This window comes from Solanum pennellii, chromosome 2, assembly GCF_001406875.1.
Source record: "Solanum pennellii chromosome 2, SPENNV200".
Lineage (NCBI taxonomy): Eukaryota > Viridiplantae > Streptophyta > Magnoliopsida > Solanales > Solanaceae > Solanum > Solanum pennellii.
In genome coordinates, this window is record NC_028638.1 from 55,846,297 (window position 1) to 55,861,173 (window position 14,877).

Genomic DNA, 14,877 nt, shown 5'->3' on the forward strand with positions numbered 1-14,877 from the left:
TTTTCCTCAATGATCCACAACTCAAAAGGTTTACTTTTGACAATTTCTACTAAATTTTCTTGTTCTTATGCTCCATTATACTGGAATTATCTACAATTTCTACACAATTTTCTTGTTCTTATGCTCCATTATACTAGAATTATTTACAATAATATAGGAGAATCAAATTCTAAGCCTACTTTTAGTCTTTAGGTCTATTTATTTGTAAGCGGTTATATCCTATCGAATTTACAATATTGATGAATTTACTTTCTCTCCATTTTTTATTGTTTCCATTTCTCAAGTTATCATTTTGACAAATAACATAACGATTAGAGTCCTGATCAATTTTACATCAAGTTAAGATGTGTGAATGAATTTCGTGTAGCGTTTATTAATAGAAAATATTTTTAGTACTATCATATGTATGAAAACTATTTTTGTTTGAGTACATATGGTATGGAATCACAAAATAATATGATATGTAAATTGATTTACTTATTTATTTTTTTATAACCACATTATATTATATAAATATATATATGTATAAAATATGGTATACAAATTGAATTACGTAATTTTTTAAAACAAAATTTATACAAACATTTTAGTATACGATTTGTGTATAAAATATGCTATATACAAATTGATTTACTTAATGGAGTGAATTCAATTATGTAATGGATTTTTAGAAAATAAACTAGAGAATAAAGGCATGTATAATAAGATTTACTATGAATTTTAAAAAGGAGATATAGCGAGGAAGTAAAAATGTAGGAAAAATTTATAAAAAAGAATACTAATTACTAATTAATTAAGAGAAAATTAGGAGATTGATATTCTATCAGTTTTAAAACTCTTTAATTATGAAAAACAAAATTGATTTATTATTGAGTTTAAAAAATATTAATTACATTTTTTTTTTCATTTTATAGTTTAATTTATTAGATTTTGATAGAAATCACTGATACTTATTAAAACTACTGCTAGATAATTTGGATAAGACTAGTAATAACTAATAAAAACTTTTTAATACATTATTTAGTAATTTTTTTTCTCGAAATTACATTAATTTTGGCTAAACATTTAAGATGTACCGAAAATCAAATCAACCCAAAATCCACAGAATATGAAGGTTTGGGCCTCGGCCTATTAATCCAACATCCTCTTCATAAAACATAAAGGGCCCAATAAAAAAGCAATGACGGGTATCCACTTGACCGTCTCCCGGGTATAACTGAAATTAGAGATGAATTTAGGTAAGAACTCTGGGAGATAGACAGGGTGAAAAGCCCTAGATTCTTTCTTCTATGGAGTCAATACTTGTTCAATACTAATAATTGAAGGGCTCAATTACCGCATTTTAGCTTCGATCCATTCATTGCCTTTGAATCCCCTTGCTTTTCTTCTGAATCGGTACGTTCATACATCCTAGAAGGCTTCTTCGTTTTAATTTTTTTTTTCAATTTGCATGTAAAATTTGATTTTTTCTGATCTATTCTGTTTTTATGTAAATCGAAAACCTTTTCTCGATTGAAATCTTGAATTCTCAGAATCAAGATTGCGTAGATTTTAGTTTTTACCTTTTTGTTGTATGTGTAATAATTGAGGCGTTAAAGGCAAATAATTTCCATGATTTGGGCCCGAATAATGAAATGTGAAATAAACATAAGATTGATATAGACGGTTTCAAGAAGTTAATTAGTTATTGCTTGTGCTGTCGTGACATAGGGTTTGATCAGATTTGAGGTTTCCGTTTCGTGCTGGTTTTTATCGTATATTATATCATGTGGGTAATTTCCTTTTGGAAAAATGTTTGGCTTATGCAAAATCAGTTAGATCTACCATATGAGCAAGAGGTTATAACATTTAACTTTTTGTCCTGTGGTCTTGAGATATCATTTTCTTGTCTTTTGTTTGTATTATATCCTTCATATGAGTAAGAGGTTATAGCATCTAACTTTTTGTCCTATGGTCTTGAGATATCATTTTCTTGTCTTTTGTTTTTATATATCCTTGTGAAACATGGCAATACAAGGCGGAATGTAGCTTATTAGGAGGGTGTCTTGTTGATTTTTTTAATCCAAGGGTTTTAGATTGAAAATTTAGCTTGTTTTAGTTGAAAGAAAGATACTATGCAAGAATTTAGGGAAAAATATATTCGTAGAGGAAAATGTCGTGATGGAAGTCATTCTGTCCTTGTAGTCGAAATAATGTATACTTGGTATGAACCTTTTCGGTTATTTGACATATTCATGGTGAATCATTTTTCTGCCATACCAAACACACTGTTTGAGGTGTATTTAAATGGAGAGTTGGTATTCCTTTTGCATCTGCTTTCATTCTTTTTGACCAACCCTTAATACTTTTATTTGTCAGGTTTTGGGTGTTTGCAAACTTCTGATATTTCCAATTCAAATAAAACTGAGTGAGATGCAGGACTCAACTACCAGGGCATTTGAAAGCTCTTCTTCTTCCTCCGGAGATGGGAACAATGATGCTGGTGATTTTGAATGCAACATATGTTTTGAATTGGCCCAAGATCCCATTGTGACACTCTGTGGTCACCTTTACTGTTGGCCATGTCTGTATAGATGGTTACGTCTTCACTCGCAGTGCCATGAATGCCCTGTCTGTAAGGCACTTATTCAAGAGGAGAAGTTAGTTCCACTTTATGGAAGAGGAAGAACTTCTACTGATCCCCGATCAAAACCAATTCCTGGCCTTGAAATTCCTAGTAGACCTGCTGGACAACGACCTGAAACTGCTCCTCAACCTGAACCAAATCATTTTCCTAATCATGGATTTGGGCACATGGGAGGATTGTTTCCAACAGCAACTGCAAGATTTGGTAACTTTACAATGTCTGCTGGTTTTGGTGGATTGCTCCCTTCATTGCTCAGCTTCCAGTTTCATGGATTTCCTGGTCCCACAGCATATCCTACCGCATCAAATCACCCTTTTGGATATACTCCTGCATATCACGGGCCACATGTTCGTAACGCTCAAGACACTGCTCAAGGACAAGCAGATAGCAATCTCAAGTTAATGTTTTTACTTGTTGGTTTTCTTGTGCTAATTTATTTGTTAGGCTAAAGAATGGATTTGGTCTACCCCTGATGCTAATGTTGGCTATCAGATTTTGTGCATGTGGATATGTCAATTCTGCACTCACCTTGAAGTTACTACTAACTTTGGTGATTTTATAGATGCGAGCACTCTGTTACTTTAATGTAACAAGTTTATATCTGTGTAATGTGTATATTTTGTATACTTAAAGTGGTTCTAGCTCGTTGTTTTTGCACCTTCTGTTGGGTGAGGATACCAAAGTAACCCATGCTCTTGATGGCTTGTAATGATTTTTGGTCATCTGCTTAGTTGGGTGGTTATAACCTCATTTGTTTGTGATGTTGGACAGTACGGTGAAGGCATATTTGTGATTTTTAGTTCTATTAATCGTAGTTCATTCTCTAACCCCTGCTTTACCCTAAAGAAAATAGAGGATTTACAATAGTGACATAGTGGAATAGCAGTGTGGCTACTTGTGTTTTGATTTGAATTTGATTGATATTACTTTGCCCTTGAATGACGAAAAATTTTCCCGGGCTTCACGTTTGGTTGGTGTCTGTACAAAATAGGTTAGGGTGAACGTATGGCAACTGTAATGATAAAGCATTCCATGAGTAGTTTAGAAAATATAGTTGGATTAATATGATGAGGTGGCAAGTCCTTGTCCAGTTTCCAGATAGTTCAGTTTCATCTTTAATGAGTTCTGTATGACAGTTTGGAGGAACTATTCTATTACCTCTTTGAAACGTTCTTTCCTCTTCTGCAGTGCCTGTTTTTGCCTACCTTGTGAGCAGTGTCTTCAGTAGATCAGATCAGTCTCACAGACCAGTGATGAGGAGAATTTCCGTTGTTGAAAGGTATCGTCATGACCGTCTCATCGTTGGATTCCTTTTTATTGAACTGCTTACTGTTAGGTAGTAGTTATAATGGTGAAGATTGTTAGGATATCAGGTTGTGGTTTTGGGATCATAGATTAGTTACTTCTCAAATATTGCACTGATAGTAAATAAAGACAAGAAAAGATTTTTGAAAGGGAAATGGGATCAGATCACAAGTAGGTCCATCTGCATTAAAGTGAAACAGGGAATTCACATATATATTTGACTAATGCTTTTAATATTTTGTTGACTAATGCTTCACTACGAGTAGGTTTCAAATTAAATGAGTCCCTCTCCATTTACAAGCTAAAGTTACAATAATGTTTGGTACGAAGTAATTCTCCACTTTTACTTTACCAACCAACTAAAAAAGCTCTATAACAAAGAAATCATGACATTTTTATCTGCCAAAGATGCTCCCTTCGGACCATAGATTAAAAAGTAAATAAAAAATATTATTGAGTACATTCGTCCTAGTTAATTATTCTTGAAAGTGATAAACAGTACTAATTAATTAGATTAAGTGAGAAATACCTATATATATTTCACTATTGTGATTGATTAGATTAACTTGACGCTCTTTTTATTTACTGAAGAAAAATTAAAGATAAAATGTTAATTGAAGAAAGTTAACATTTAATATGTTTAAGGATAACAGCTACGAGCATGATTTTAAGGAACACTCAAATTAAAAATATGACAAGAAAAGTGATCAGCAACAGTTTCTAAACAATTTATCCATCATTTACCTCATATGATTTTCTTGCTTTAACATTATTGGATTGATAGCTGAATTAAAGAGCAAGAACAGCTGTGTGCCAAAGTGAAAACAAAAAAAGGTTTGAAAATATATCGTAACATTTAGAATTACAGTGCCTATTTCCTACTCACTATATATAGGTAAGCAAATTGACCTTCCATTTTGACTAAAATTGATGTCAATTTGTTTCAACATTTTCTAAATTAAATATGTTTCTATTAATTATAAAGCAGAGCAAAGACAGTCGATGTGATATATTAGTTAGTTATATTAAAGAGACAAGATTTTAAATTCCTGATAATGAGTAACTACACACTAATCAGTGTCAGTCTCCTTCAGTTCTGTTGGAACATCTTAAAACAATGAACATGTGAAATTAATATATACATTTATTCATCATTAGGGCAATTAAATGACAATTTCTAAACCATACTGGTCACTGCATTATTTATTCCTTCAATTAACCCTATATATACACACTAATAATACGGATGTAATAATTACTAGTTTATCCTTTCCATTTCAACATCACGTTATTGTTTTATTTTTTGTGATTGTTGTTCTTGTAAGCTTTCGTTTAATGCTCTCTTGATATTCATATATTGATTTTTTCATATCGACGATACTAATACTCTAATCTAGTCGCCCTTCCAAGACATGTGTGACAGTTGGTATCAACTAAATACTAATGAATGAGGAAGGTAACATATGCCAAAATGTAATCTAGGTATAAAAAAAAAGGCATTGTGTTTAAGCTTAGGTTAGGGCAATTAAGTCGTTTAGGGATAATAATAAATAAAGAGCATAGTATATATCTCAGTAGTGGATCACATGGGGCATGGCATGCATGCAGCTAAAGCTATATAAAGACGATAAGTCCCTATTACTTGTTACTTTGTTGCAACTATTAGATTCCACTTCCATTTCGATTTATGATAGATCTTATCGACCCTCTCTTCAATTCGTCCATGTGTAAATATCCATAAGGCAAATTTCAGTATAGGTATAAAGTATAAACTATAAACTACTCTCTTTGTCCTATTTTCGTTGTCCACTTTCTTCTTTACATATTTTTTAAGATATGACAGATAAAAATTATTTTACTTATTCACCCCTTATGATTTATTTCTTTTGAAATTTTACAAACTTGTTTATACTTCAAAAACTTTATTAATTATAAAAATAATTAATATTAGTTTAATTTTATAAATTAACATAATTTGAGATAATTATTTGTAATATGATGTACAACTAACATGGGGAGAAAGTATTTGACTAATGCTTTAATAGCTAAAGTTAGAAGTAGGTTTACAATTAAATGGGGTATGCCGATATTTATAGAAATTGCAGAATAGTACTAGTCCAATGGAAACTTTTTCAACTTAATATCATCTTTCAATTTTAATTGTCACGATCATTTCTCCTTTTAGAGTTAAATTATAAAAATATTAATTAATATTTGTAATGAATTATTTTATTTTATTAATATATAAAATTGTAATTTATAGTATTTTTCATATAATTTTTGAATATCTAATTTTTTTAAAAACTCGTAGAATTGATGTTATCTGGGAGTAGAGCCAACGTTGAAATTCATTTCATTGGAGTTATTCTCCTTATGGACTTCAATACTACCGACCCGCTAAAGAGCACTATAATAATAACTAAGAAATTGGGGACACTTCCATATTCAACTTCCACAGCATATCTTTTACCTCTTAGTTTCTATTTAATTTCCACTAAACATGTATAAAAATTATTCATAACTCAATTATTAAAAAGAGAAAATCCTATTGGCCAGAAAATGTAGTAAATTTGGCTTGAATAGTATTTTATCTATGTTATTTTTTTTTTGAATATTTTCAATCTTTTCACTTTAAAACCTTTTAATTAAAAAAAAGAAAGATAAAATTTATTTTAAAATAAAAAAAATTTATAAACTTTCAAATTTTATGGCGCATTTTTAATATTGCCGTTCTAAAATTAGAATTTATAATGATTTTGTCGCCATCCTAAAAATTTAGAATACATAGACTTTAAATTAAGTGAATTTCTAGTACTTAATTATTTATAGGTTCAAAATAAATGATTTTCTCAAAGTCAAAGAGATTATTAATTAACTTTTTCAAAAATTGCCCTGCTCTTAATGAGTTTTTCAAATCTCAAATGCCTACTTTTAACAAAACTTTGGAAAAAGTAAAAAGGCAATAATTTCAAATAATTATTTACTTAGTATATCTAATTAACTTTTACAAATGGTGTTTCACACTCCAAATTCACTTATTTTGGTTTGAAGAATATTGCATCGTAACGCTATATTGGCAAAATCATGATTTTGGTTCTAAAAATGTTAACCTAATTTCGACATCTATTTTAAACTAACCCAAAAGTTAAGGAAGAAAGCCCCCAATAAAATAAAGAGACCCGCATGAACTACCTGCCAACTGACTTAGACCTTCTTATCGTCACGTGAGTCTATTTAGATTGATTTATTTTGACTATTTTTAAATTAAAATAATTTAATAATATTTAAATAAATTTTGAAAAATCATTATGAGCATTTAATATAGATCTAGAATAATAAAAATAAATTATGAATCATGATATTTGACTTATAAATTAAAACAAAAAAGTCAATTTACTTATTTCCAAATGAAAAATAGAATCCAGTAATAAATAAGTTGGTCTAAAACCCATTATCACTTTCTTAAGTGCTATATATACGAAATTAGATTACTTTTTTCTTTGACTAATTGAATTCATAGAATTTAAACACTGTACTTATAACTAAATAAATTCTTACTTATACCATTAATAAAGCGGGGCAAAGGGAAGTTATGATAGGAGTAGTATATATATAAAGGATATTTGTGTGGCATGTTTTATAATTTGTCTCCCTGCTCCATTATGCCTAAACTTAGGGGATCTGGGGGCACCCCCCTCTTGTTCTTCATTTTCTCTTTATTATCCACACTAAATGGTACTAATTCTGCAATCACTGACACTAATTCCAATTCCAGTCTCCATTTTAAAGAAGCACCGCAGTTCTATAATTCCCCGAGTTGTTCTTCAATTAATTCTTCGGTAAATGTAGCTATGACTCTTGATATAGCTTATCTCAGGGGATCTATGGCTGCTATTCTTTCAGTGCTACAACACTCTTCTTGCCCAGAAAACATTGTATTCCATTTTGTCTCTTCTTCATCTGCTGAATCCACACATTTGAACTTCACTATTACGAAATCATTTCCGTATCTTCAATTCACAATTTATCCAATTCAAGATGTTGCATCTGTAGCAGGACTAATTTCAACCTCGATTCGCTCTGCTTTAGATTGTCCTTTAAATTATGCTCGCAATTATCTTGCTGATCTACTTCCTCAGCAACTTCAAAAGGTTGTTTATCTTGATTCGGACCTTGTTTTAGTAGACGACATTGCTGAATTAGCAGCAACGCCTCTAACAGGGGACTCTGTTTTAGCAGCACCTGAATACTGCAATGCTAATTTTACTACTTACTTCACGCCGACTTTTTGGTCTAATCCTTCTCTTTCCTTAACTTTTGCAAATCGAAATCGAAGGCCTTGTTATTTTAATACTGGAGTGATGGTTATTGATCTAGAGAGATGGAGAGCAGGGGATTATACTACTAAGATTGTGGAGTGGATGGAGTTGCAAAAGAGAATGAGGATCTATGAATTGGGATCTTTACCCCCTTTTCTGCTTGTTTTTGCTGGAAATATAGCTCCGGTTGATCATAGCTGGAACCAACATGGTCTTGGTGGAGATAATTTTCATGGACTCTGTCGGGATTTGCACCCTGGTCCAGTTAGTCTATTGCATTGGAGTGGAAAGGGCAAACCATGGGCTCGACTTGACGCGAATCGCCCTTGTCCGTTAGATGGTCTATGGTCACCTTATGACCTACTGCAAACACCTTATACAATTGAATCTTAAGGTACTAGAATTACTCTCAAATATTCTTTTTTTTCATGTAAATTCTCAAATTTGCCTAATACTATTGTATGATTTCAGGTGTATTAGAGATTGACATCGAGAGTAGAGATCTGTGTCTTGTGATCCTCTTCGATTGTGTTATGGCGGAGCTAGTCACCCCAGAAGGGCTAGGTGAGGTCTACTATTTTTATAGATTATAGTATACAGTAGCTAGCCAAGAATTCTTACATTAATAGAGTATTATTTTTGAACTTATGACATGAAATCATTTATGATATGAAATCTTTTTATTTGCGATCAATTAAGTTTATTAAAGAAAGGAAATAAGACGTAGCCTTGTCTGCTATAGGTATTTCATGATATTCTTGAGACATACCATGAAATATAACGCACTTACTGTTCTCACTCCCACCATTTTAGGCTTTTCTAAACAACAATTGAAAAAAAAAGGACTACTGTTTGTTCATTTCATCTAAATATAGTATCCATTTCTTCACTTGTAAGCTCTTGTTCAATTCACCAAAGCATACTTTCCTTTTTTCTCTTTTTCTTTTTGCAATTAAAGTGAACCTCGTTCTATGATTTCCTTGTCATCATCTTTTATATAACTCAGATTGGTGGAACCGTGGAAGTAAAAAAAAAAAAAGTGATATACGTGTATGTTTAGTTGGTGGTAGAAAAATAATTAGTATCATACCAAAAAATACTTATGGAATGTCATTTGGGTCGACCACACACAGATAATTTGACGAGGAAAAGAGAGAGGAGAACGAGTGTCGGCAGTGAGAGGGATTTGTTTGTGCGGGACAAGTCAGGTAGATTTTAAAACAAAACCACATGGATGAAACATGTACAGATTCTACAAAAGTCATTCCGCATTTTAAGCATTTCATATTAAATCTTGTCAGCGGCTGATTAAATAAAAAATAAAGTAAGGAGCTGAGTGAGCTTAAGCCACTGCACATAAAGAATCACATTAGTGCAAATTCTGTCTTTTTCAACAGTTGGTTTGTAACATGTAAAGACAAGAATGTAGAAAGCAAAGTTTAAGAGGTAGTCAAATGCTCTAATTATGTGCCCTTTTACAAGTCAAATGAATTTCTGTTATTTTCTAGAGCATGCTTTTATTGAGAAACTGCAATCAAGATTTTGTCGGTAAACATTACTTGTTAAGCCATAAGTTATGCCTCTGAATACGCAAATGGATTGCTATGAAGCCCAATACAAAGAGTCATGACATGTCTTTATTGATAGTGACTCATTATTTCAATAACTCATCTTATTCAATCATGAAGATGCTTTCTTGAGATTGATGTCATTATATAATTAAATAAATTAAACTTTGCAAGTTAACATCAAGAAGTTTAAATGAAATTCCTTCTCCCTTAATAATTGAATTTGAACCCCCATGCCCCTCTGGTAAGGATCACTTCATGATGGTGCGAACGTATAAATAGATGATTAGTGATCAAACAGTCATATCGGATACCAAATGGTTATTGACAAAAAAAAAGTGTGCACTTTTAACTTTTTAGATTATAAGATAAAAGAGCATACACATGATGTATCATTCAAAGACAAAAATTCAGAAATTGTGAAAATAAATCAAACAGCCACACATTGTTAATTGAAACGTCAATAATTTGTTCATAGTCACTGCTATCACAGCACCACGGTCCACATTCACACAATCATGTGGCGAGTAAATAGAGTACATTGTTAAATGCAGATACGAACAAGTCATGCTGCTTCCTACGTTGATTTTTAATTGCACTCCACCTTTTAGTGTGTACATTCTTGATATAACTTTGTCACAAGGAGCTAATTGACAAACATTAATTCATTGTCCTTGTTGTTTGCAAGGAGTCAAGCATAAAGATTAAAGACTGCGAATTTTCACCTTGTCATTCAAAATTACGTACGCAGCTTTTCTGGACCAACAAAGAGGCCCATAAGCTTCACGTATCATTTGCAGGCCATATTCTTTAGGGAAATTCTTATATATTAAATTGAAAAAGTTGAACATCCATGACGATAAAAAAAAAAGTTACAAAATATAGCCCCTTATAGATTAAGACACAGCTCTATGATGTGAAAATGTAAAAAACATGTAAATTTCAAACTAAAGAAGATACGTAACAAGGTATGCGCTAGCTATATTAAACTAGAGGCATACAAGTTAAAAGAACCTCTCCGAAATTCTTCTACAGTTCAGAATAAGATTCTGATCACAAGATAGTAAGTTCATCACTAATTACGAAACACAGGTTAATAAATTAGATAATTTTAGAAGGGAGGTAAGAGTTGATTACTAGAAGATTAGCTGCAACGGTCTCCCGAATTGGTTGCAGATCAGTGAGATCCCAAGGCTTTACAGGAGTATAGAGTAAAGTAGCCAACATCTAGCCATATGCTGTAACAATTTGTCCTCAATTTTTATTTGCTTTCTTGTAAGCTCCTTCGTCTTCTCTGCCATTGGAGCTGGAAGGATTCTTTCGCAAGTATTTGTAGTAGACATATTGTAATATGATCTATACATGTGTTAAGGCCCCGACAGTTTGGAAAAATGAACAAACTACTAGTAAGTGGTATAAGAAAACAGCAGATAAATGTGTTGTTTGAGAAATTGCCAAGACAAAACTAAAGGAGAAATGTGAGGATACAAATAAGTCGAGCACAACGCAGACAACAGCATCCAACAACCAAGGCATATTGGCTTTAATCTTACTCCATTCAGTTGATCTAAGTAGTATACTGCATCACGTGAACAGAACAAGCAAATTATTAAAAGGTTATCGAATGTATTTTAATGACAAATTAATTTTCATATATTCAGTACGATTTAACATATATATGTAAACAGAGCAAATATATTTGGAAATGTTAACTAAACTGAGTTAAATAAAGGGGAAACTACCTCCCTACGTAAGTGACATTGGCGATGAGTGCAAACATGAACATGAAAGGATTTAAGCCCTGTTAATGGTGTAAAAAGAATGCACATTAGCCTTTTGCTTGATGCCCAAAATGCAAGTTTAAAAAAGTCCAGAGGAGGATTCTGTGCAATATTTACCTCGACACTCCCTCGTTTAATCTGTCAAACAAAGAAATATATTCAATGGCTTTGCATTAGACAAAATAGGACTGGAACTTTAACTGTTAGCATGTTGTTGGAATTATAAAGTGAAGAAGAATCATGACTTACGTTTAACCATATTTGAGGTATCCGACCGCCCATGTAGACAGCAGCCATCATCCACCCCAAGCATTGGCCAAGTGCACTGTGCTCCGTCCCATGCTCCTGCCAGAAAAGAAATATGTCCGGAATCAGCCCTGAAACTTTCACATTATTAAGATGCAATTACTGAAGAAACATACTTGCAGTAATTTTCTTCCACCAAATCCAACGATTAAAGCCTTTGTCTGGTGAGGCATTCCAGACGCTGTTGCTAAGAACGCTCCATAACCTGCCTGAAAATCGTCTACTATCAAAAATTTTATCATCCCAGACCAAGAAAAATATATAAAATTACTTTTAGGTTTAAAATGAAACTACATCTCCAAAGTGGATTCAATTAAATTTTAAATTTCTTAATTCATCGAAAAAATTATGGAAAAATGATTCTCTATTATGGAGTATATAAATTGTCAAATCCCTTTGAAATAAGGAAATTCTGATGTAGAGGACAGCGGTAAATTTAACTCAAAATCATTGAGCTCATATATTCGAATTTTAGGTGGGCCATACTTGCATTTTTTTCAGATCCCTTGAGGCTCCGCCGAGGAGAGGAGAAACCCCTCTCAACTAGCCTTTGGGCACAATGACTGTGGGAATATATATATATGATGCTTCTGGTATATACTCGGACCATCAATATTTCACATTACAATATTACATATATATATATATAGGAAGTGGACAAAGTAGAGAAACCCTCTCGACTTGGCTTTTGGGCATTATGCCTATGGGAATATTGGTTACTTGTCTCATATATTGGGACCAGCAATACTTCACAGTACATACAGTATGTGCACGATATTATAAGCAAGTAGAGACAGCAGAAATTTTCAACTTGCACTAAACTAAACACCAACACTAACAAATCAATAATATTATAAGCAAGCAGACATCAGAAAATTTTCAACTTGCACTAAACTAAAGACCAACTCTAACAAATCAATATAAGAAGTAATAGAACTAATTCACTTACAGATCGCGGGATGGGCTTAGGTTGGCTAACAGAAATATTAAATGGTGCATCAACCGTATCATCATCTGAAGAGTAATTGTGGTTAAGCCCCACTGCAGACGGCTCACTTGCTATAGGCCTCAAATTCGACCTAAATGGCGGGGTTGAACTGCCAGCCAATGATCTTGCAGACCTGTTCCCAGATATTTAAATACTTAGCAATAAATTAATCTAATTAACCCACCCGAAAAACTGACAACTTCCTTAGTTCATATTAATTTACCATATTTGAGTAATAAATTAACTACTTCTATATAAAAGACATGTATCATGTGACACGGGAAAAATTGAGAAAAAAACACTCACATGAAATAGAAGTCCATGGGGCGTGATGCCGATCTGCTGGGTATTGGAATCCCTGAATCTGTTGTTTTTTGTGGTCTCAATGGCTTCTTCAGTACTTCTTCCACCTAATTAAAGTTAATCAAATTTTGTCGATTTTCATGTCATTAAATTAATTAATCAGCTTGAGAATGTTTAATCTGTACCTCTAATTGTCGAGTTTCATTTTCACTGCGTTTCCAGCACTTGTAGAAATAATCATAGTACAAGATTTGCAGCACTAGTATGATAGTAGTCGCTGTGTAAAGCTGTTCCATATTTTACAGATGAGTAAAATGAAAAACAAAATACCACTCATATGATTAATTAGTAAATAAAAAGATTGCATATTACCACAGCTGTGTACAATTGGGTCGGCAACTGCATGAAGAGAAGACAACACCAAAAAATGAGAAACATTAATTAAACCAAATTAATTTAATGATATTTTAAGCTACTCACCGTTGCAGACTCGAGAAGGCAACCTGTTAGATTGAATACGTCACTGCATCGAACAAAATGGTGAGATTTATGGTTCAGAATTTCTTTTTTAGATATTGTGAAATTGAAGAAAAATGGAGTAATGACAGATAAAATTAATTACCCAACAACCCAACCAAGAAGGAAAAGAAGTGAAACACCACTGCTGGATTTGGTTCGAAAGTTGGTGACAATTTGTGGGATTTCGGCAACAGCCCAACAGATTAGGCTTACAAAACCAAAACCGAAAGAGAATTCATCACGGACATTGCAAAGGCAATCTTTGAAATACAAATTCACCCAACCAACAACGCATGGTTTATTCTCTTTTACACAATACGCTATTGAATTCTCCTGCTGTCGCAACAACATAAGTACCTTCATTTTTTAATTTCTTCTACAAATGATGAATCGAACAGTACTAAACTGAGGGACACATACATATATTTATATATATAGGGTATAGCATTAACCCCTCCGAGGTCGAATAGTAAGTACTCAAAACTAACAAGACAAATAGGAGTAAAACAAAAACATGCTCGGAGTTTGTAACCTTGTTGCGTTGCTTTAACGTTTCTGCCCCTCAAAAATATGGGGCAAGTACGCTTAAACGACACCACCTATTCTTGTGGCCCGTAACTGCTGCGAGAACCCGGAAAAGAAATCTATAGTACTCGATTGAGTTTTTTATTTTATTTTTACATACGATTATGCAATAGGTAAATTTATTATTTAGTTGAACAATTCTTTTAACCCTTTTATTATGAAATTTTTATCATTTATATAGACACAATATTTATTTTATCATCAATTGTTGTTTTTAAATAATTTTATTCATTGACACGTTTAACAAAAAAGAAAAAGATGCTCATGCTTTGTAATTAAACAATGCTGTATGAATATTTAATACGTAGTTTGTTAAATTAAAAAAAAAAGAAAGCGTAATTTGTTTGTATATTATCGAATCAAACTTTATTTTCAACAAATGTTCGGTATTAATCGTTGACAAATTACCTGTAAGATGACAAACATATTGCTAATTAAACGTTTAATGTATTAATTTCATTAAATTCAATTATTATTAGTGATATATATGCTACTCTTCTTAGTTTTTTATTTTTTATATTAGTCTTACCTTTCGATTAATGACATAATTGAAATATAGAAGTATGTTTTATGTCAA

General features: G+C 32.3%; 3 protein-coding genes across 6 annotated transcripts; 2 read left to right on the forward strand and 1 right to left on the reverse strand.

Moving 5' to 3' along the window:
* Nucleotides 1-1,200: 1,200 nt before the first annotated feature.
* On the forward strand, nucleotides 1,201-3,431 carry LOC107008836 (E3 ubiquitin-protein ligase RNF185). Its single transcript, XM_015208028.2, has 2 exons — nucleotides 1,201-1,395; nucleotides 2,359-3,431. Exon 2 carries the CDS (start codon nucleotides 2,413-2,415, stop codon nucleotides 3,073-3,075), a length of 663 nt encoding a protein of 220 aa, XP_015063514.1. The 5' UTR covers nucleotides 1,201-1,395; nucleotides 2,359-2,412; the 3' UTR covers nucleotides 3,076-3,431.
* Nucleotides 3,432-7,548: 4,117 nt separating this feature from the next.
* Nucleotides 7,549-10,743, forward strand: LOC107012003 (probable galacturonosyltransferase-like 1). 3 transcript variants are annotated; one of them, XR_003576952.1, is made up of 3 exons: nucleotides 7,549-8,644; nucleotides 8,722-8,814; nucleotides 10,507-10,743. XR_003576952.1 is itself a non-coding variant. In XM_015211707.2 (2 exons), the coding sequence occupies exon 1, from the start codon at nucleotides 7,564-7,566 to the stop codon at nucleotides 8,641-8,643; it is 1,080 nt and encodes a 359-aa protein (XP_015067193.1). In that variant the 5' UTR covers nucleotides 7,549-7,563; the 3' UTR covers nucleotide 8,644; nucleotides 8,722-9,183. The 3 variants fall into 3 exon arrangements, 1 of the variants encoding a protein (XP_015067193.1); XR_001455965.2 differs by lacking the exon at nucleotides 10,507-10,743 and adding an exon at nucleotides 9,384-9,760; XM_015211707.2 differs by lacking the exon at nucleotides 10,507-10,743 and having other exon boundaries at nucleotides 8,722-9,183.
* LOC107012002 (probable vacuolar amino acid transporter YPQ2) lies at nucleotides 10,736-14,337 on the reverse strand. Of its 2 annotated transcripts, none has more exons than XM_015211705.2 (12): nucleotides 13,819-14,334; nucleotides 13,677-13,719; nucleotides 13,569-13,595; nucleotides 13,382-13,483; nucleotides 13,200-13,303; nucleotides 12,855-13,026; nucleotides 12,022-12,114; nucleotides 11,849-11,944; nucleotides 11,717-11,737; nucleotides 11,561-11,619; nucleotides 11,307-11,397; nucleotides 10,736-11,174 (listed from the first exon to the last, which is right to left on the reverse strand). In XM_015211705.2, exons 1-12 carry the CDS (start codon nucleotides 14,076-14,078, stop codon nucleotides 11,073-11,075), a joined length of 1,170 nt encoding a protein of 389 aa, XP_015067191.1. In that variant the 5' UTR covers nucleotides 14,079-14,334; the 3' UTR covers nucleotides 10,736-11,072. The 2 variants fall into 2 exon arrangements, with proteins under 2 accessions (XP_015067191.1, XP_015067192.1); XM_015211706.2 differs by having other exon boundaries at nucleotides 11,087-11,218; nucleotides 13,819-14,337.
* Between the last annotated feature and the right edge of the window lie 540 nt (nucleotides 14,338-14,877).